We start from the raw sequence: 22,500 nt of genomic DNA, 5'->3' as shown, positions 1-22,500 counted from the left end.
TGATACTACGAAAATACTACTAAAATACTATGGGCTAGGGCCCGGGTACGACTCTGATACTACGAAAATACTACTAAGATACTATGGGCTAGAGCCCGGGTACAACTCTGATACTGCGAAAATACTATGGGCTACCTGTAGAGCCTGGGTACAACTCTACTACTACTAAAACTACTACTAAAAAAAATCTACTAAAATACTATGGGCTAGGGCCCAGGTACCACTCTGATACTGATAAAATATCATGGGATAGGGCTTGGGTACGACTCTAATACTACCAAAATACCACGGGCTAGAGCCCAGGTACAACTCCCAATGCTATTAAAATACTATCAAAGTCTAATACATGTCTAGTTATTCTTTATGTAACATAACTCTCCCTCAGGATGATGAAGAGCATAAGAAGGCCCGCGGAGCAGAGCTGGAGTACGAGTCTCTCAAGGTGAGGAGCAAAGCTGTACCCCGGGCTTCTGTCAGAAGCCTCGTCTACAGGCACCAAGGGCCCCCTTCTGACGGCCGCCATGTTTTTTTTCCACCCCCTCCCCCCCCCACAGCGCCAGGAGCTGGAGTCCGAGAACAAGAAGCTGAAGCACAACCTGACCGACATGAGGCAGAGCCTGCTGGGTAATGTAGGCGCAGGGGCCGGCGCTCCGGGCTCCCCGGCCTACAAGGTGCTCCTGGACCAGCTCAACGGCGCCTGCGAGGAGCTGGATGTGCGCAAGGAGGAGGTGCTGATCCTGCGCTCGCAGCTGGTCAGCCAGAAGGAGGCCATGCAGCACAAGGTAGGGGTCGGCTGGGGGTCACCGACCGTCCGGAAGCTTCCGTATGGGGCTGGTCAGTGGGGGCCAGGGTGTGTGTGTTAACATGAAAGGATCTGATCTGACTACTACCAGTGTTTCTAACTTTTCCGTCTCTCCCCCCCACACACAGGATGAGAAGGTACAGAGAGCCTGTAGCTGCATGTTCTAGACACAACCACCTCATGTTCACACTGAACCATTCCACCATGTCTAACCAGTAGTATACGAGTCTAACATTTCATTTCATTTCAAACCTTTATTCATACTCGTAAACAGGGGTGAAAATTAACCTTTTGGCTCGCGGTGAGTCACCTGCCAAGGGGACTGTAGATGAAAAAATCTACCGGCCAAGTATATATATCTTTCAGATAGCCTTCCGAAATCTAGTCGCCAACTGGAAATTTTACCTGCATTTGGCCGGTTAATGTTAATTTTCAGCCCTGCTCGTAAAGCACTGAGGTTTCCCTCATTTACAACAGGACCCCGACTAGAGTCTGCTTGGTTACATTCACCTGTCACTACTGACACATGCTGTCCGCTGCTTGCAAGTACCGCTGTTAGTTCGCCCAGTAGGAGCTGTCAGCGATAGGATAGTTAAACATCCATGATGGAGATGTGTGTGTGTTTGTGTAATGTCCCATGGTGACATTATAGGGCACTGCTGCATCACATTAGCACCCCCTCAACACCGTGACCTTCTGTAGACACATGCCCATATCAGTGTAAACTGTCGGAGCTATGATTGTAAAACAGCTACACATGCTCACGTGTGTGTGTGTGTGTGTGTGTGTGTGTGTGTGTGTGTGTGTGTGTGTGTGTGTGTGTGTGTGTGTGTGTCAGGAGACCATGACTGAGCCTATGCACCATGTCGAGGACGTTTCCAAGATGAAGGACTCTGGTGAAATTAAACAGGCTTACATCGGCCTAAAGGACACCAACAGGTACACTCTTCTCTCTCTCTCTCTCTCTCTCTCTCTCTCTCCATCCTGTCTTCCTCCTCCTCCCTCTCTCTCTTCCTCCTCTTCTGTCTTCCTTGACCCCTGTCCCGCTCTCCTCAGAGCGCAACCAGGCGCTCGTTACAGTTCAGACCACCCGTGTGTGTGTGTGTGTGCGTGTAAGAGCTGTGAGTGTGTGTGTGTGAACCGCTCTTTCTCTCTGTTTTGTGCAGATCCCCCAGGTTCTTGCGTAAGCCGCTGGAAGCCAATGAGCTCCTGAGTAGGCTCAGGTAACCAATCAGGTGTGGCCTATGCATCATGAGGCGGAGCATGCATGGCCATGCTAAACCAATTGGAAAAGGGATACCAAAGGCTGATATAGGCGATATGGCTAAATAGGGAAGGCTAAGCTAGGTTAGCCTGTGTAGCAACAGCCATCTTACCACCATGGTGATGAAGCTAAGCTAGGTTAGCCTGTGTAGCAACAGCCATCTTACCACCATGGTGATGAAGCTAAGCTAGGTTAGCCTGTGTAGCAACGGGCATCTTACCACCATGGGGATGAAGCTAAGCTAGGTTAGCCTGTGTAGCAACGGGCATCTAACCAGCATGGTGATGAAGCTAAGCTAGGTTAGCCTGCTCTAACGGCATGGGGATTGACCCACCAGCTCCAGGGGGACTGTAACAGACCCAGTGTTCATCTCAAATACAGGGTGTCTGTGAGATCGCGTCTGAGATCAATTCCGAACAAATGTGGCGAAGATTTTAAAATGAACGGTTGACATTTTATCAGCATAGTAGCTTGAGGTGTCGTGGCTCTGTCAGGGTGGGCTGCTAAGCGTTTGGGTAATGAGCCAGTTGCTGGAGCCAGTGGAAGAGTTAAACAGCCTCGCAGCATGGCAACAGCATGGAATGGCTCTCTTAGTGGCACAGGAAGTGATGTAGATGGTTTGGGGAGGGGGGGGGGGGGCGGGTGTAGGAGGCCTAGCTAACAGCCCTATGGAATGACCTGGCATGACCCCTGCATGGATCACCTGTTCGTGGCATTCATTTGTTTTTCTACTTTGACCGCCGCCCTCGTGATTTTGTGTGACCCTCTTTTCTGTTCCCTCCTCATGTCAGTGTTGTGGACTCATCTCTCTGTCACACCACAGTCACAGAGCTTTCCGCATTTGAAACACACACACACTGATATAGAAGCAGGCCGGTACGTCAGTTAGTCACACTTGAGCAATAAGACACGAGAGGGAGTGCTTTACTGTGGTTTATTGGCACGGCTGTGGTGCAGCCGCAGGCACGACGCGAAGCGGACCACAGACGTGCCAATAAACCACAGTAAAGCACGACCTTGAGTGTCTTATTGCTTTTATACAACAGCACTGCACTGTTGTTAATTTTATTTTGGAAAAGACGGGTTTATAGTGTTCAGTCTTGCTTAAATATTTTGTTTCAGACCTCCACGATACGACAGCTAGTTCCGACGAGCGATAGGGAGTAGGAATACATTTGGTGATTAACCCAGTGCCATTATAAGCCTTAAAGGCACTGCTTGGAATCCGTCTTAGCCAATCACAATGCGCGGTCGGAACTAGCTGTTGTATAAATGCACACAATGCACACACACGTACACAACGCACACACACACATACGTTCACACGCGCGCACATTCTACTTTGATTTAGAGTCCTTGCTTAGCTTACGTGTCACACAGCATTTCAAGTATGTTGTCTATCCTCTCTCCTCACCATGGATGTATTATATAAACTGGATACAGCCACTCCATTCACTGGCCGCTATCAACAATGAAGCCCTATTGAACCGCGCCATCTTGGCAAAATTTGTAGTCATTTGACTATTTCCGGTTACTTTTGACTTGCGCAGTTGTGCTTTTCTGGCCTTCCGGTTACTTTTGACTTGCGCAGTTGAGCTTCTCTGGCCGACGCGCGTCCACGAAAAAGTTCACATTTCTCTGAAATGTAGACGCGCGTTCCCGGCTCTCCCCGCTTTGATTTAGCAATGAAAACCGGCTTGCATATTAACCTGTTTTTGTCAAATATATCAATTGGAGAAATTATTTTTTGATCCTGGCATCTTAGTTTTAACAGGTTAAATATAATTTAACATGTTTTGTTTGCTAGTAGATGGTATTCATTCCGTTCGCGATAACGTTATTGCAGCCAGGCTAAATTCCTCCAGGGAGTCAGTGACAGGCGAGTTGAAGAGCTTCACTCCCCGCCAGCAGGAGCTCTGGCCGCGGCTACCGCATCTTGGATAACCCGCTGAGTTCCTGGCTGCTATTTCACATTCGCCCTTGATCAATCCCAATACCGATCCATGGTAACAATGAATCAATCGTTCAGATCAGATCGGAAGTGCTGCATGCATGTTACAACATCATTGTTAGCTTTATTAACATAACCATAGCCTACATTTATCTCTCTAACGTTAGGCTATCCATCTTACACCAGTCGGCCATTCGATAAATGGAAGCGGTGAACGCCAACGTTGACTGAAAACACCCAAACTCAGTGTATCGTTTCATCTTCATGCTACACATCAACTCCTTTACATTGTATGTGAATAAATTCCTGTTATTCTAAAAATATCGACAATATCCCAAGGTTGGTGAGTATGGCAAGCTATAAGCTATTAATACAAGCATACCGCTCAAAAAGGGCTTAATACATACAACAAACTGATCAGGCTAATCATTTTTTAATGAAAATGACCACAAGACAACCTCCTGTGCATAGTTGAAATGGTAGTGGGATACGGTGATAAACTGGAGTGATCATTTGACAGCAATTATTAGCCTTTTCCAGGAATGGACAGAAATGGGATATTTTTAGAATAACAGGAATTTATTCACATACAATGTAAAGGAGTTGATGTGTAGCATGAAGATGAAACGATACACTGAGTTTGGGTGTTTTCAGTCAACGTTGGCGTTGACCGCTTCCAGCTATCGAATGGCCGACTGGTGTAAGATGGATAGCCTAACGTTAGAGAGATAAATGTAGGCTATGGTTATGTTAATAAAGCTAACAATGATGTTGTAACATGCATGCAGCACTGCCGATCTGATCTGAACGATTGATTCATTATTACCATGGATCGGTATTGGGATTGATCAAGGGCGAGTGTGAAATAGCAGCCACGAACTCAGCGGGTTTTCCGAGATGCGGTAGCCGCGGCCAGAGCTCCTGCTGGCGGGGAGTGAAGCTCTTCAACTCGCCTGTCACTGGCTCCCTGGAGGAATTTAGCCTGGCTGCAATAACGTTATCGCGAACGGAATGAATACCATCTACTAGCAAACAAAACATGTTCAATTATATTTAACTTGTTAAAACTAAGATGCCAGGATCAAAAAATAATTTCTCCAATTGATATATTTGACAAAAACAGGTTAATATGCAAGCCGGTTTTCATTGCTAAATCAAAGCGGGGAGAGCCGAGAGAGCCGGGAACGCGCGTCTACATTTCAGATAAATGTGAACTTTTTCGTGGACGCGCGTCGGCCAGAGAAGCTCAACTGCGCAAGTCAAAAGTAACCGGAAATAGCCAAGTGACTACAAATCTAGCCAAGATGGCGCGGTTCAATAGGCCTTCACTTTAGATTTCGATTCCTGGGGGCTTGCTCCTCACACACACTCACACTCCCCTCTCGTACCCCCCCCCCCCCCCCCAATCACACCCCGCCCCCTCTTCACGTTGCTGGTTGTGTTGTGTCCCTGTCTGCCCTGTGTGTCGCTCAGATCGCCCACGCCAGACTTCCATAGGCTGAATGAGGACGGCGAGCTGTGGCTGGTTTATGAGGGGTTAAAGGAGACCAACAGGTTAACCGCGCCCCCCGAGGCGTCTTGCCAGTGTGTGTGTGTGTGCGAGCGCATGTGGATGCCGGTGTGAAGGGACGACATGGCGCCACGTTCCTTCCCTCCATCCCTCCTCTCTTTCTCAGCTCCCTCCCTCTTATCTCTCGCTTCCTATTGGTTGATCAGAGGCGGTTAACCCCCCTCTCGAGTGTTGTGGTGTGACCGACCGTGTTGCACCTTGTCCTAAATCCTCGCACCCTTTCCTACTGTACTAACCGGCTCCCGGTTTTGCCTCGGCGCTCGAAGCGCGGCACCCTAAGTAGAACGACTCCCATCGGTGTGGCGCTTCGCTCTGGCGCTCTCCCCCCGCGGCGAGCGCGGGCCGCCGGCGTCTCTCCTCTCTGCCTCGGGACGCCGCCCCACCGCCCTCCCGCCTCCCCCCGGGGGTGTGACGGCGTCGGCTCGGACCGGACCGGACCTCCCGAGTCAGAGGAGAGGGGGGAGGGGAGGGAGGGTGGGGAGCTCTCCCCCGGGGAAGGAGGTCTTCCCGGCTGGGCTGCGTGTCGCCAGATGGGGGGCGCTCGCTTGCCCCCCCCCCCCCCCCCGAGAGCGGAGGACTGCAGCGGCGAGGTCGTCCCGCCTTGACCCTCCCGGCCCAGCGAAACGCCTCCCACCCTCCTCCTCTGGGCGTTCTTCTGACTAGTCTCTCTCCTCTCTCTCTCTCATCCCCTCATACTTCCTCCCTCCTTCTTCTTTCGCCCCCTTCTCTTGCTCACACGCTCATTCGGACGCACGCCCCCCCCCCTCAAGGTTGCTGGAGTCCCAGCTGCAGGCGCAGCGGCGCAGCTACGATAATGAGGTGGAGGTTCTGCGAGGAGAACTGCAGAGCGTGAAGGAGGAGAACAACCGGCAGCAGCAGCTCCTGGCCCAGAACCTCCAGCTGCCCCCGGAGTCCCGGATAGAGGCCAGCCTCCAGCACGAGATCACGCACCTCACCAACGAGAACCTGGTACGGACACACACACACACATGCAAACGCACAAAAATCAGAGAAACGGCTTAACGTGACACCTCACACACCTCTATGACGCGCACGAATGCGCTCGCTGCGCGCCGAACACACACACACACACACACACACACACATGCGTGCGCGTACAGAGCGCAGACACGCAGAGCAGCGCAATATCACACACCTCGTCAACGAGGGCCCGTCGAGTCTACACCCACTCACACACACACACACACACACACATACTCATTGCAGATGCACAGCAAGAGACCGCGTGCCTCCTCATTGAGAACCTGCAGGGTACGCATATGTAAACACACTTGCAGAAGCACACACAGTACACAGTAGTACGACATCACTCCGCTTGCTAGGGGGAGGGGGGGGGGGGGGGGGGGGGGGCAGGCAGGGGAGGGGCATCATGCTCAAGGAATGATAGAATAAATGCTGTTACGAGGCCGTTGTATGTTTCTGCTGTAAAGTGTGTGTGTCCGTCCTGTATCACACTGTAAAGTGTGTGTGTGTCCATCCTGTATCACACTGTAGAGTGTGTGTGTGTGTGTGTGTGTCATGCTCAAGGAATGATAGAATAAATGCTGTTACGAGGCCGTTGTATGTTTCTGCTGTAAAGTGTGTGTGTCCATCCTGTATCACACTGTAAAGTGTGTGTGTCCATCTTGTATCACACTGTAAAGTGTGTGTGTGTGTCCATCCTGTATCACAGACCACAGATGACCCAACAGCCTATCGGGAGACCCGACTCATCATTTTACGACGGATGGTTGTATGTAGAGAAAACATTGCATCTGTGTGTTGTGTGTGTGTGTGAATGAGAGAGAGGGAGAGACTGTGTGTTCCTGCACGTGTGTGAACACTAACCGAGACTGTGTGTGTGTGCGTGCGTGCGCACTCCACAGAGCAGCGTTTTAATGTGATGTCTGCTCTAACAGCCACAGCAGCGTGTCCTCCTTTCCTAACCCACAGAGGAGAACCAACCTCCTTCTGCTCCTCCTCCTCCTCCTCCTCGTCCACACAGGAGTCCACTCTCTAATAAACTACCGGTTAATCAGCACTCCCCCTCCCCTGAAATCAGACACCCTCGGTGCCCTGGGCGATGGAGACACAGTTTTACAGAGAGGAAGCGATATTCTAAAATATTTGCCGAAAGGGGTATTTCATCCAAATTGGAAAAGCATGTTTATATCTATAGCTCATTTGTATTCAGGACTAAGAGTTGTAGTCCAGGAGTTTGGCTAGTGTAGCAACAAGTTTGGCTAACTACAGCAACAAAGTATGCTAGTAGAATTTAAGACTTATTTATTTAAATAGGGACAAGTAGTGGAATAAACGTATTCTGGAAGCCAGATGGCATCGCGGAAAAACTTTTTTTGCGATGAGTATGGCTTTCAAGATAGAATAAACCCAGTGTAGATCACCGTCTAACTCTGGCCCATTCACGGGCTACTGTCAGGGAATAGGTTTGTCAGGAAAGGTGACCCGAGACTTTGTCTCCATCATCAGATCTCCGCTCCCTAGATGAGTGGAATCTGAAGGTTTCGTAATGATCCTCTCTGCCACCAGAGGGCACTCTTCTCTACAGCCTCAGCTTTCTGTCTGCACCCTGATCCCAGCTGCACGCTATAGCTAGACCAGGCTCCACTGTTTCCCTCACTCCTCTCTCTCTCTCTCTCTCTCTCCATCTCTGGCAGGATCTGATGGAACAGTTAGAGAAGCATGACAAAACCATCTTCTCCAAGAAGATCGGAGGTATGGGAACAAGACTTCTGTCTGTCTGCATGTGAGCGGAGGTGTGTGTGTGTGTGCTGTCTGTCTCCCCCAGGGGGCCATGTGTGTACAGTAATCAACCGTGTGTGCATGTGCATGTGTGTGCGTGTGTGTGTGTTGTCTGTCTCCCCCAGGGGGCCGTGTGTGTACAGTAATCAACCGTGTGTGTGTCCCAGCCGGTCAGGGAGAGGGCCAGGTGTCCCCGGGTCAGATGGTGGACGAGCCCATCCGTCCGGTGAACATCCCTCGCAGGGAGAAGGACTTCCAGGGCATGCTGGAGTACAAGAAGGAGGACGAACTCAAACTGGTCAAGAACCTCATTCTGGGTCAGTACCTTTTAAGTACCCCACCCCCCCCCCCCCCAACCCGCGGCGTTTTCCAGAACGCCACACTTGACCTCTACCCCAGACATGCGTCCGACGCCGAACGCAACCGTTCGTGGCTCAGCACCAGTACCTAGCGCGTGCGTCCCACGCTGGCTCCGTGCCAATACTACAAACGCGTCCTATACGGGCCTTGTTCCAACACCGTATCCCCACCCTCCTCCTCCTCCCCTCTCCTCCTCCTCTCTCCCCTTAGAGCTGAAGCCGCGCGGCTTGGCGGTGAACCTGATCCCGGGGCTCCCCGCCTACATCCTCTTCATGTGTCTGCGACACGCCGACTACGTCAACGACGACCAGAAGGTCGACACACTCCTCACCTCCATCATCAACAGCATCAAGAAGATCCTCAAGGTACGGCGTCCGCCGGCAGCGTCCGGGCCGGGCGGGAAATGAGACGCTCGCTCGATGTAACGCCCAGAAGCGCCGAGGGTTTTTGATCCAACCCAACGGGACGAGTCACACGCAAATTGGTCACTTTTGTTTTCTTTTTTTTTCTCCTCAGAAACGCGGGGACGACTTTCTGACGATGTCCTTCTGGCTGTCCAACACCTGCCGCTTCCTGCATTGTATGAAACAGTACAGCGGGGAAGATGCAAGTCACACACACACACGCACAAACACAAACACACACACACACACACACACACACACACACACACACACACACACACTCATACTTGTTGAGATAAACACACGTGTGCACTTTAACACACAAACACATTTTCACTCTTACCCTGCCATTACACACACACGCACACACACACACACACACACTCATGCTTGTTCAGATACACACACGGATGCACTTTTAACACACACACATTTTCACTCTTACCCTGTCATTACACACACACACACACACACACACACTCCCCATCACAATATACACACACAAACACACACATCTCTCACACACACACACATTTCCACTCTTGACCTGCTCTTACCTGTCTCGTGTGCGTGTGTGCGTGTGTGTGTGTGTGTTCCTCCAGGCGTTTATGAGGCACAACACGTCGAAGCAGAACGATCACTGCCTGTCCAACTTCGACCTGGCGGAGTACCGTCAGGTCCTGAGTGACCTGGCCATCCAGCTCTACCAGCAGCTCATCAAGTGCATGGAGAACATCCTGTATCCCATGATCAGTGTGTGTGTGTGTGCGTGTGCGTGTGCGTGCGTGTGTGCGTGTGTGTGTGTATGTGTGTGAGCGCACATGCTCATTTGGGTGTGTGCGTTTATGTTTGTACTTTACACTATACTTGCTAGTGAGTGTGTGTGAGAGTGTGTGTGTGTGTATGTGTATATGTGTGCTTGCACACACTTGCTGATTGTGTGTGTGTGTGTGATATGAGTGTGTGTATGTATTATGATGAGGTGTGTGTATGTGTGTGGGTGTAATGTGAGTTTGCACACTCTTGCTGATTTTGTGTGTGTGTGTGTGTGTGTGTGTGTGTATGTGCGCCCCGACCGCCCCCACAGTCTCGGGCATGCTGGAGCACGAGACCATCCAGGGCGTGTTGGGGGTCAAGCCCACCGGGCTGCGGAAGCGGACGTCCAGCATCGCCGATGAGGGCACCTACACCCTGGACTCCATCCTGCGGCAGCTCAGCGCCTTCCACTCCATCATGTGCCAGCACGGCACCGACCCCGAGCTCATCAAGCAGGTGGTCAAGCAGCAGTTTTACATCATCGGCGCCGTGACCCTCAATAACCTGCTGCTGCGCAAGGACATGTGTTCCTGGAGCAAGGGGATGCAGATTAGGTGAGGGGGCGGGGCTTGAGAGCGTCCATCTGGGGGAGGGGGCGGGGCTTGAGAGCGTCCGTCTGGGGGAGGGGGCGGGGCTTGAGAGTGTCCGTCTGGGGGAGGGGGCGGGGCTTGAGAGTGTCCGTCTGGGGGAGGGGGCGGGGCTTGAGAGCGTCCGACGGGACGGGGGGGGCGTGTGTTGGTTGGGAGGGGCGGGGGTGCGCTGTGTGTGTGGGGGGGAGGGGTTAGGTTATGTACATGCGTGTCGGTGGGTGGGTAGGTCGGTGGGAGGGAGGGGTGTGTGTTTACATGTGTGTATGGGTTGTTGGTGGGGGGTGCATCTTTACGTGTGTGTGTTGGTGGGGGTTGCGTGTTTGTGTGTGTGTGTGTGTGTTTGGAGGGGGGAGATGGGGGTGGCGTATGCGCATGCATACTGTATGTGTTTGTGTGTGTCTTGCGTTGGTGATGACTGACGCTTAGTTACGTGCGTACTTACTCATGTCTTTGCACATGTGTGTGTGCGTGTGTGTGTGTGTGTGTGTTACGGCTGGTAGCAGATAGTAGGGGTGAAAACCCAGATATTCTTTATTCTTTATTATATATATCTATATATATAGATATATATATGAGTATGTTGTTGGTTGTCTGTCTCCCCCTACTGGTCATTGTCTCATACTGTCCTTTTGTCTCCCTCATATGTCATGTGATCCCTCTGAGTGAGATTCTGGAGTGATTCCTGGATGTCTGCTGACAACATGCAGTATGATCAGCAGCACCAGCTGTCACCAATCAACCAATCAAACCTGTATTCCCCTGTGTATATAGGTTCAGTTGTTTGTTAGTTCAGGAGGTCTGGCAAGCCTCCTACTACCTGGTTTTGTATACGTTTTCCCACACACATTTCTGTCACTGGTTATACTTTGTTGTCACTCACTGTTTGTAACATGCACTTTGTCCAACGTGGGGCAAATGTAGCATTGTTTAAATTATATGTTTGTTTGATTAGTATGACAGTGGGGTGGGAGAGTTATAGTAGGAAATAGTTACAATAACCCTGGGTTTTATATATATCATTTGCACACGTAGAACTGTAAGACATAATTAGGGAGGTGAATGCACCCTTGTACTTATTGGGGCTCCGAAGCCTGTTAGGTGGTGGTTTTTGTTATGTTTGTTGTTTTGCATTCACCATTTAGCTAACTCTCTCACCCAACATGTCTTGTTATATGTAAGGCCTACGTTGCCTATGTGCTTGGCCCACGGGCCCTTTTGTTGGCTAAATAAAAGCCGGGACGAGTCACACGCAAATTGGTCACTTTTGTTTTCTTTTTTTTTCTCCTCAGAAACGCGGGGACGACTTTCTGACGATGTCCTTCTGGCTGTCCAACACCTGCCGCTTCCTGCATTGTATGAAACAGTACAGCGGGGAAGATGCAAGTCACACACACACACGCACAAACACACACACACACACACACACACACACACACACTCATACTTGTTGAGATAAACACACGTGTGCACTTTAACACACAAACACATTTTCACTCTTACCCTGCCATTACACACACACGCACACACACACACACACACACTCATGCTTGTTCAGATACACACACGGATGCACTTTTAACACACACACATTTTCACTCTTACCCTGTCATTACACACACACACACACACACACACTCCCCATCACAATATACACACACAAACACACACATCTCTCACACACACACACATTTCCACTCTTGACCTGCTCTTACCTGTCTCGTGTGCGTGTGTGCGTGTGTGTGTGTGTGTTCCTCCAGGCGTTTATGAGGCACAACACGTCGAAGCAGAACGATCACTGCCTGTCCAACTTCGACCTGGCGGAGTACCGTCAGGTCCTGAGTGAATAAATAAAAGCCCTATAAATCTAAGAAGCTGCTGTCTCCGACTCCATTGGTTTGTCCTTTTTCATGATTCACTGAGGTCATGTGCGGTCCCACCCCGAGCCACTGGAGGGCCGTAACAGTGTGTGTGTGTGTGTGTACTGTCCAGGTACAACGTGGGTCATCTGGAGGAGTGGATGAGGGATAAGAACCTGATGCTGTGCGGCGCCAAGGAGACGCTGGAACCTCTGATCCAGGCCGCCCAGCTGCTGCAGGTCAAGAAGAAGTCGGACGAGGACGCCGAGGCCATCTGCTCCGTGTGCCTGGCGCTGTCCACCGCCCAGGTAAACACACGCCCGCCAATCAGGAGCCAGCGCCGGACCAAGGGTTCCGTGTCCGTGATCGTAACCAGTTTCTTGTGTTCTTGTGTTCTCTCTCTCTCTCTCTCTCTCTCGTTTTTTCTCTCTCTCTCTCTCTACCTCTCTCTCTCTCTCTCTCTCTCGTTTTCTCTCTCTCAATCTCTCTTTCTCTCTCTCTCTCTTTCTCTCTCTCTCTCTCTCTCTGTCTCTCCCCCTCTCTCTCTCGCTCTCTCTTTCTTTCTCTCTCTCTCTCTCAGATTGTGAAGGTCTTTGTTACGGCTCGCATGCCCTCGCCTCCACAACCGCCTCCCTCTCTCCCCTCTGGGCCCGCTGCGCACTCGGGGCGTCCTACGCGCTCTACCGCACGTCGCATCGGCCCGGGCATACAACGCTCTGACTCTCCGGAGTTTCCCCCCACTGCCGGGCGTTCCCCGTCTCCGGCCAGCTCCGCGGACTCGGCAGTCTCCTCCCGCTCCGGTGACGAAGAGTCGGATCCCGACATGCCCAGCACATCGGCCCGTGCGCAAAGACAAGAACGGCGCGCTCGTCTCCGACGATGACGCGGGCGCGGCTCTACTCACCGGTTTCCAATTATCATCACCACACCTGTCCCTCGTTCTGCAATCACCTTCAACCTCTACAAGAACCTGGTCTACATCGCCAGATCTTACCATAAACTCTTGTGGTAAAGTATAGCCTAGCCTACAATCTCCTTACCCGTATTTTGTAGTGTTTTTTCCCGTTCCCCGTTTGTGATTACTCTCACTCACCCTGCCTCCCCTCCTCATCTCTCCAGTTCCTGCCTGACCCACGCCTGTACGATTACCCCGCTCCTGCCTGACCATCGCCTGTACGACAACGCTCCTGCCTGACCATCGCCTGTACGACAACCCCGCTCCTGCCTGACCATCGCCTGTACGACAACCCCGCTCCTGCCTGACCATCGCCTGTACGACTACCACGCTCCTGCCTGACCATCGGCTGTACGACTACCACATCCCCCTTTGTGATCTTATTAAATCGCCCCTCCGGGCTTTACCGTTCCTTGCCTCCTCCTTTCCTGTTGCGCCTGGGTCCTAAAACCGAACTTTAACAGTCTTGAACCTGTACACTCCGGTGAATGAGTTTGAGGAGCGCGTGTCGCTTTGTGATCTTATTAAATCGCCCCTCCGGGCTTTACCGTTCCTTGCCTCCTCCTTTCCTGTTGCGCCTGGGTCCTAAAACCGAACTTTAACAGTCTTGAACCTGTACACTCCGGTGAATGAGTTTGAGGAGCGCGTGTCGCTTTGTGATCTTATTAAATCGCCCCTCCGGGCTTTACCGTTCCTTGCCTCCTCCTTTCCTGTTGCGCCTGGGTCCTAAAACCGAACTTTAACAGTCTTGAACCTGTACACTCCGGTGAATGAGTTTGAGGAGCGCGTGTCGCTTTGTGATCTTATTAAATCGCCCCTCCGGGCTTTACCGTTCCTTGCCTCCTCCTTTCCTGTTGCGCCTGGGTCCTAAAACCGAACTTTAACAGTCTTGAACCTGTACACTCCGGTGAATGAGTTTGAGGAGCGCGTGTCGCTTTGTGATCTTATTAAATCGCCCCTCCGGGCTTTACCGTTCCTTGCCTCCTCCTTTCCTGTTGCTCCTGGGTCCTAAAACCGAACTTTAACAGTCTTGAACCTGTACACTCCGGTGAATGAGTTTGAGGAGCGCGTGTCGCTTTGTGATCTTATTAAATCGCCCCTCCGGGCTTTACCGTTCCTTGCCTCCTCCTTTCCTGTTGCGCCTGGGTCCTAAAACCGAACTTTAACAGTCTTGAACCTGTACACTCCGGTGAATGAGTTTGAGGAGCGCGTGTCGCTTTGTGATCTTATTAAATCGCCCCTCCGGGCTTTACCGTTCCTTGCCTCCTCCTTTCCTGTTGCGCCTGGGTCCTAAAACCGAACTTTAACAGTCTTGAACCTGTACACTCCGGTGAATGAGTTTGAGGAGCGCGTGTCGCTTTGTGATCTTATTAAATCGCCCCTCCGGGCTTTACCGTTCCTTGCCTCCTCCTTTCCTGTTGCGCCTGGGTCCTAAAACCGAACTTTAACAGTCTTGAACCTGTACACTCCGGTGAATGAGTTTGAGGAGCGCGTGTCGCTTTGTGATCTTATTAAATCGCCCCTCCGGGCTTTACCGTTCCTTGCCTCCTCCTTTCCTGTTGCGCCTGGGTCCTAAAACCGAACTTTAACAGTCTTGAACCTGTACACTCCGGTGAATGAGTTTGAGGAGCGCGTGTCGCTTTGTGATCTTATTAAATCGCCCCTCCGGGCTTTACCGTTCCTTGCCTCCTCCTTTCCTGTTGCGCCTGGGTCCTAAAACCGAACTTTAACAGTCTTGAACCTGTACACTCCGGTGAATGAGTTTGAGGAGCGCGTGTCGCTTTGTGATCTTATTAAATCGCCCCTCCGGGCTTTACCGTTCCTTGCCTCCTCCTTTCCTGTTGCGCCTGGGTCCTAAAACCGAACTTTAACAGTCTTGAACCTGTACACTCCGGTGAATGAGTTTGAGGAGCGCGTGTCGCTTTGTGATCTTATTAAATCGCCCCTCCGGGCTTTACCGTTCCTTGCCTCCTCCTTTCCTGTTGCGCCTGGGTCCTAAAACCGAACTTTAACAGTCTTGAACCTGTACACTCCGGTGAATGAGTTTGAGGAGCGCGTGTCGCTTTGTGATCTTATTAAATCGCCCCTCCGGGCTTTACCGTTCCTTGCCTCCTCCTTTCCTGTTGCGCCTGGGTCCTAAAACCGAACTTTAACAGTCTTGAACCTGTACACTCCGGTGAATGAGTTTGAGGAGCGCGTGTCGCTTTGTGATCTTATTAAATCGCCCCTCCGGGCTTTACCGTTCCTTGCCTCCTCCTTTCCTGTTGCGCCTGGGTCCTAAAACCGAACTTTAACAGTCTTGAACCTGTACACTCCGGTCAATGAGTTTGAGGAGCGCGTGTCGGTTACGTTCATACGAACCATACAGGTACCCTGTCTCACTGTCTCAATGCTACCTATCTGACTTTGTCTCTATGCCTGCGTGTGTGTGTGCGTGTGTGTCTTCGTGTGCGTGTGTGCGTGTGTGTGCGCGTGTGTGTGTGTGGTAACGATCATCCCCTGTGCTCTCCTCTCAGACGCGTTTGCGGGACCGCTGTGGGACGCCTCAGCTGTTGATGGACACTAAGAGGATCTACCCCGTCACCTTCCCCTTCAACCCCTCCTCCCTGGCCCTTGAGACCATCCAGATCCCCGGCTCCCTCAACCTACCGTTCCTCACATTGGTATAATAAATGAATATATATATATATATCACGCTAGGATATTTTATTTATTGCGCCTTTTATTCCCCTGCTTTTAAAAAATAAAGTTTTTTCTTTGGAGAAGACATGGATGTCCTGAGAGACATGGATGTGGCTATATAAAGACTACTCCATCAGTCCCATTATATCATATTTTATGTCAGTAGTAGATTAACCATGTAGGATAATTGAATGAACACTACTGTAGTCCACTTTTGAAAGTAGATGTTGATTTGTTAATGTACAGTATCATACTTTTACTCTAGTCATGTGTAACCTGCATCTTCAGCAGCGCTCAGATTGAAGCCCCGATTCAGCACAGGTTTCACTAGTGGTTTAGACTCTGGCGCGGGTTTAAAGGAGAATGCTCGTTTTTGACAACCTGGACCTTATTTAAGGCATATTATAAGACGTTTGATTCAACGAGATCCCTTTGGTGTAATTCGGAGGCCTGTAGAAGAAATTAAAAATCCAGCGCAAGCCAAGTATATCTATGTAATGGTGGCGGACGGGGCACTGAGAATGCAGCTTCTAAAAAATCTATTTTCTGCCGCGAAACGGTTGTTTTCATCAATCTGTCTTTATGAATCGCTAGTTGTGCTTACATAGAGCGAGAGCTTGTTGTGGTTTTTCACATGCCTCTAATATGATCTTTAGAAACGAAATAGCTTCCCCACTTGCTCCAGCACGCATGCGCACATCGCGCAAACTGGCTATTCTCCGTCTGTAGGCTACACTTGCGGCTCACATTCTCTACGCTACGATCGGCGTCCATCATATTCTAAGTCATCTTCTATATCCTCAAAATCTGATAAATATTCAGGCATATTGCACACAATATTCCAGGCACCAACAAGCTGATCGTAGAGTAGAGAATGTGAGCCGTGAGTGTAGCCTACAGACGTAACGGAGAATAGCCAGTCTGCGTGCTGTGCGCATGCGTGCTGGAGCAAGTGGGGAAGCGGAATTGCTTCTGAATGGTTTCCGAACGGTTCCGCCAAAGGCAGTTATTGAGGCCCACCGATAAAACCACCTTCTGTGTCATCCGACAGGGGTCCAGCTTATCCAGGAGCGCCTTCAGATGGTGAATCTGGGCCCCTGGAAAGCTGTCAACCTGCACTAATGGAAGGTAGTATTGGGGGACCCTGGAGAGGTTAGAGTCCCCAACCACTAGTACAGGTTTACTCACTGTCAGTGCCCAGTTGGGCCCCTTTTGGAAGGTCTGTTTATGGCGGGTGGGTCTCTGTGGAGAGAACTGAATGCTGTCATTCTCAGTCTCCTCGCCACGCCCCCTCTCAGACCCCAACAGTGGCGGACCGGAGCCCTCACTCCCCTCTCTCCCTGGATACATTCCTGCGTTTGCAGGTAGTTGTTCCGATCCTGAATCAGGTAAAGGAGAGGGGTTGATGGCCTCCGAGATAGAAACCGCCACATGAGATCTGAGCCTCATAGAGGCCTGAACCTGTTCTTCCTGTACCAAGTCCTCCTCATCAGAGCTAAATTTGAGGCCAAAGTTAAGGTCAGAGATAGTGTAAGGGAGGTCAGTATAAAACTGAGAGTTGCTGTTTCCACTCCCCTCCCCCCTCAGAACCTGGGCTGAGATAACCTGAATTATATTCCCTGTAGAGGGTCCCAGAGCAAAGTCAGTAGCCTTAGTACAGTCAAGATGGTTGAGATCCCCATTAGGGCTGGAGTCAGTATGGGGTGGAGGATAGGGGTTGGGATTGGGGTTAAGGTCAGGGATGGGGTTAGGGTCAGGGTTGGGGATGGGAAGGTGGTTGGGGCTTGGGTTAGGTGAAGGGTTGGGATTTAGGGTGGGATTGGATAGGTAGTTAGGAGTGGGATTAGGGTTAGGTAAGGGATTAGGATTTGGGCTGGGGTTAGGGGTAAGGTAAAGATTAGGGTCAGGATTAGGACTGGGCATAGGTGGGTGGTTGGGGTTAGGGCTTGGGTTAGGTTGAGGATTAGGATTTGGACTGGGATTAGGTGGGCAGTGAGGGTTGGGGCTTAGGTTAGGTTGGAGGTTAGGATTTGGGCTGGGGAAAGGGGTGGGGGTAGGGGTAGATTTAGGGTAAGGGCCAGGATTGGGTAAGTGGTTAGGGTAAGGGTTGGGGTTTGGGTTAGGAACAGGGTTGGGTTTAGGGACAGGGTTGGGTGGGAAGTTAGGATTTGGGCTGAGGAAAGGGGTAGGGATGGGATTGGGTTTAGGGTGAGGGCCAGGATTAGGTGAATGGTTAGGGTAAGGGTTGGGGTTTGGGTAAGAGACAGGGTGGGGATTAGGATAAGGGTTAGGATAAGGGCCAGGGTTAGGTAGGTGGTTAAGGTAAGGATGAGGGTGGGGGAAGTGGTTAGGATTTGGGTAATGGTGGAGTGATGATTGAAAACCATGGTCCGGCTCCAGATGGGAGTGAGAACTAGAGGGGAGCAAACGATCGACCCCCCAGGACCTGGAGGACCCAAGATCTAAACCAGGCCCAGCAGGATGTCTGGGGTGTCTAATCCGAGGGGGGCCATGAGCAGGGCCAGGAGCGGCCTGAGATGGAAGTTCCGGCCACTCGTCTGGATTAATCACTGGTCCTGGCGCAGGGGCTGGGTACTCTCACCCACGAGCGTTGTTAAGGTGGCAATTGAGGTGTCAGTAAGCCTATTCCTATACCTAGATCTCCCATAGGCAATGGCTTTCTCCAACGCCACCTGCTCGAAAGGGGGGAGACCCCCCAGTCCCAAGGCCAGCACTGAGTCATAGTGATGTTTCAGAATGGAGAGATTTTGTCTCATCCACTGACCAGTGTTGGCCTTCACTCTCCCTGCTGTATCAGGATTAGGTGATGATGGTTTGATGAACAATGTAAGTTTGTTTACTTGTTTCATCATTCCTATAGGAAACACCCCAGACTCCTGTGACCTTTCAATCACTTCGGCATGATGGATCGGCTGAAGTAATTTGAAATAACGTTTTTCCAATCTAGTTCCCTCTGGCGGATTAGCAACTGATCGAGTTCCATGAATGTCTCCCATCTCAGCATTGGGAGGTTGGCGTGCTCTCCGCTGATCCCCTCTAGGACCTCCTGTTTTTAGGCCTCATTTCTGAGATTGAAAAGGACCAACCAGACTCAACAGCAAACCTAAGACCTTGAGCTATAAACTTCCCACACAGATCAACCGTGGACTTTTAGAATAAAGACCTAAGTCTTAAAACTTCCCACACAGTAAACTGTGGTTTATAGAATGACTAAATTGGATGAAACAAAGAAGGAATCATATAGAAAAACACAAACAAGACAAGAGGGGAAGGGATAAAAACATGAAAGTTATCAAAACCTGCTTAATTTCCTGTTTGTTCACCTATTAGGACCAAACACAATGGAATAAAATATAAGTGCACTATAGGGTTGCGAATAATATGGGTGGTAGTGGCCGAGCCACCTGGACTTGTAACAGCCCCAAACAAAAAAACACACACACACGCTGTGCAAATTGTACAATCACACGTGTAACACACCACACAAAAGAGGATCTAAGTGCTTAGGGGGCAGATGGGTGCCCACCTGAACCCAAACCTTGTGCAAACACTGCAAATCACATCAAATGTGTTAAATATGTGCAAAACTGCAAAGAGAACATGGGGGCTGATGCTCCCGTCCTGGGGCCCAGCTCCCCACCCAAATAAAAATGTGCAACCCAGTGCAATGTCTGGTCTGAAATCCTTGTCTAAGGTGAACAAATTAAGTTAAAAAAGGGAAAACCAGGCTAATGCCTAAAACAATGGCTCCCTCAAACTGAAATTTAAGAAAACAGATCAAAATAACCCACTAAAATGCAACAATATTAAAAGAAAAAAGAGCTCCTGACAGTTTCGGCATAACATGCCTTCATCAGAGGATTAGGAGAATGAGCAAAGAAGAACACATATATAGAGAAGCACAGGGGGGGTGGGGCCATGAAGAAGCTCCTCATTGGCTAAGTGCTAATGGGGTAGGGTAGGGCTCCTAATAGCCTCCACCTGTATGTGCCAAATTGCGTTTTAAAAGGATGGTCAAGAGGCCGAGACGAAACGAAACGCTATGAAACGAAACGAAACGGGGTAAAAAAACAACGAAACGAATGTCAAAAACCACTAATAAAGAGACATAAAAACTCCCAAATTACCCACCTATCTCCTCCAAATCAATTTAAAACCCACTATCTAACCAACTGATTCCCTAAAGTAAGAAAAGTAGGGTTTCTGGTGTAAATAAAACCATATCCTCCCAATAATCCAAGTACCTTTCTTTTAGGATTTTGGGAACCCAGAAAAGGATTTTGAGGGTCAGTGTGCATCTTAAAAGAACTAGAAAAGAGTCTGTGGCGCTGGCCGGTTAGGTGAGGGAATCTAAGTCTCAGCCTACTAAAAAGCAGGCTGAATGCACGGGCACACAAACCACTAATCTGCTCTATCAAAAGGTAAAAAACGGAGAGTGGGGTGTCATCCACCATCAACAATCAGAAGATCTCCGGTTTCAGGAAAAGATACATACTAGGTAGGTAAAATCGGGAGTAAAGGGGTCTCAAAATGGTTTACCAGCAGGGTATAAAGGAACAGGGGATGGTCTAAGAATAACTAAGAGGATGGGAATGAAAAAATAGGGGAGGCAGGTCACAAGTGCTGTGGTAAAAGTGCTTGTTCACACACTCAGGCAATAAAATCATGCAAAAAACACACGTGAATACATATATAAAAGAGAAACCTGCACTCACACAAACCATTCACTTCACCATCCATCTAGTATCCATTTTATATTTAATTTTCATTTAAACCGTGTGGCGAGAGTGTTTAGTTTCGAAATCCACGTTCTCTCTCTAAACAATCTCTGCTTTAAAGTCCATATAACTCCCTGTTCCAGTCCTGTAATCCTCAAATTCTCACAGCCATGTAGTTTAAAATGCTGATACAGCAACTTAGTATGAGTAGAATGTTTGATATGGTATAGATGTTGTTTGAGCCTCACAGACAACATGTTCTTAGTCTGCCCAATATACCATTTATTACAAACCAAACACTCAATACCATATACCAAGTTCACAGAATTGAGTTGAAGCGCATTCCACACGGGTAAACCGTGGCCAGTGTGTGAATTAAAAATGTATCGAACCATCCTAAAATAAAACGCAAGAGGGTTCTCTTTTTCTCTACTAAGAGACGCATTCACTAACAGATCCCGTAGATTCCTGTTCCTTCTATAAGCTGCGATAAGTTTAAACTCCTGTAGAGGTGCTACTACATTTTGGAGCGAGGTGAAGTTGACTTTTAAAAGGCGATTAAGTGTCACTGAGGTGGATGAGTAAGTGGACACGAATGGAATAAGTTTTTTCTCCACACTCTTCTCCTCCACACTTCCAGGGCCCTCCTCACTAAACAGCTGAGAAACTTCAGTCCTGATATTCCGGAGGAAGGTCCGACTATAGCCTCTGGGTCTAAGGGCCCGGAAGAGGGTCCGAGTAGCCGACTGGACATCCGCCTCTACTACACAGATCCGACGAAACCTAATCAGTTGGGATTTAATAATCCCCCTGTAGGTATGTCTGGGATGGTACGACGATCTGTGCAGTAGGGCATGGGTGTCCGTCGGCTTAAAATAGACCCTCGTCCCGAGCCCACCCACCCCTCCATTGTTCTCCTGACGAACAAACACCTCTGTATCCAGAAAGTTCAACTTCTCTGTGGAAAGCTCATACTTCACCGAAATCGCCTCATGATGCCCATTTAAAATATCAATGAAATGCTGAAATTCAGCTGCTGTGTAGGGCCATACTCCAAAAATATCATCCAGGTATCTTAAATAAAGTAAAGGCAATTTCGAGCATTTGGGGAAGACAGTTCGCTCCCACTCGGCCATATAGATGTTAGCATAGGCCGGAGCGAACTTCTTCCCCATTGCTGTACCATATACCTGTAAATAATATTTAGAATTGAACTCAAAATCATTCCGGGTCAAGCCCAACTCCAGGAGTTTTAGGAGCGCCACATCTGGCCTCGCAGGATCTGGATACCGTTCAAAGACCTCTCGAACTGCTTTGAGGCCCAGCTGAGTGTCAATATTAGTGTACAGTGCATCTACATCAATCGAAAAAAGAAACAAACCAGGAGCAAAGTTAAAAGATTTCAGTTTGTCCACAAAGGTATACGTATCTTTTACGTAACTAGCGTGCAATTGAGAGAGAGGGTTTATATAAAAATCTATATATTCAGCTATCCGATGCGACTCACTACTACAATCAGAAACTATAGGCCTTCCTGGCGGCACCTGGTGGGGGACTGTCCACGTCTCAACGTTCTTGTGAATTTTCGGCAGTAAATAAAACTTGCGTGGTCGTGGAGGGTCAACACCATAAAGATAATTTCTCTGTTTACTCGAAATCTCTTTCTTTTCACACAGGTGATCCAGGAGAGCTCTAATTTCTTTCTGTGTCTCTAATTGTATGGAGTTCTCTAAGGGCAAATAGTGTTT

At 49.7% G+C, this 22,500-nt stretch overlaps 1 protein-coding gene across 1 annotated transcript in view; it reads left to right on the top strand.

Annotated features, from left to right (window-relative positions):
• LOC311328120 (unconventional myosin-Va-like) overlaps nt 1-16,000 on the top strand; it is a gene marked incomplete at both ends in the record, with an annotated part of 174,298 nt that extends 158,298 nt beyond the window's left edge. The window contains 17 exons of the mRNA XM_084462146.1: nt 386-442; nt 555-782; nt 931-939; nt 1,641-1,741; nt 1,969-2,025; nt 5,491-5,571; nt 6,358-6,556; nt 7,281-7,340; nt 8,266-8,323; nt 8,518-8,667; nt 8,921-9,075; nt 9,227-9,316; nt 9,717-9,867; nt 10,202-10,484; nt 12,510-12,727; nt 15,629-15,699; nt 15,848-16,000. Coding sequence (XP_084318272.1) covers nt 386-442; nt 555-782; nt 931-939; nt 1,641-1,741; nt 1,969-2,025; nt 5,491-5,571; nt 6,358-6,556; nt 7,281-7,340; nt 8,266-8,323; nt 8,518-8,667; nt 8,921-9,075; nt 9,227-9,316; nt 9,717-9,867; nt 10,202-10,484; nt 12,510-12,727; nt 15,629-15,699; nt 15,848-16,000 — 2,121 coding nt within the window. The remainder of the gene's footprint in view (nt 1-385; nt 443-554; nt 783-930; nt 940-1,640; nt 1,742-1,968; nt 2,026-5,490; nt 5,572-6,357; nt 6,557-7,280; nt 7,341-8,265; nt 8,324-8,517; nt 8,668-8,920; nt 9,076-9,226; nt 9,317-9,716; nt 9,868-10,201; nt 10,485-12,509; nt 12,728-15,628; nt 15,700-15,847) is intronic.
• Between the last annotated feature and the right edge of the window lie 6,500 nt (nt 16,001-22,500).

The sequence above is a fragment of the Borostomias antarcticus genome (genome assembly GCF_949987555.1).
Source record: "Borostomias antarcticus genome assembly, contig: scaffold_112, whole genome shotgun sequence".
NCBI classification, from domain to species: Eukaryota; Metazoa; Chordata; class Actinopteri; order Stomiiformes; family Stomiidae; genus Borostomias; species Borostomias antarcticus.
This window is presented reverse-complemented; position numbering and strand designations above follow the sequence as displayed.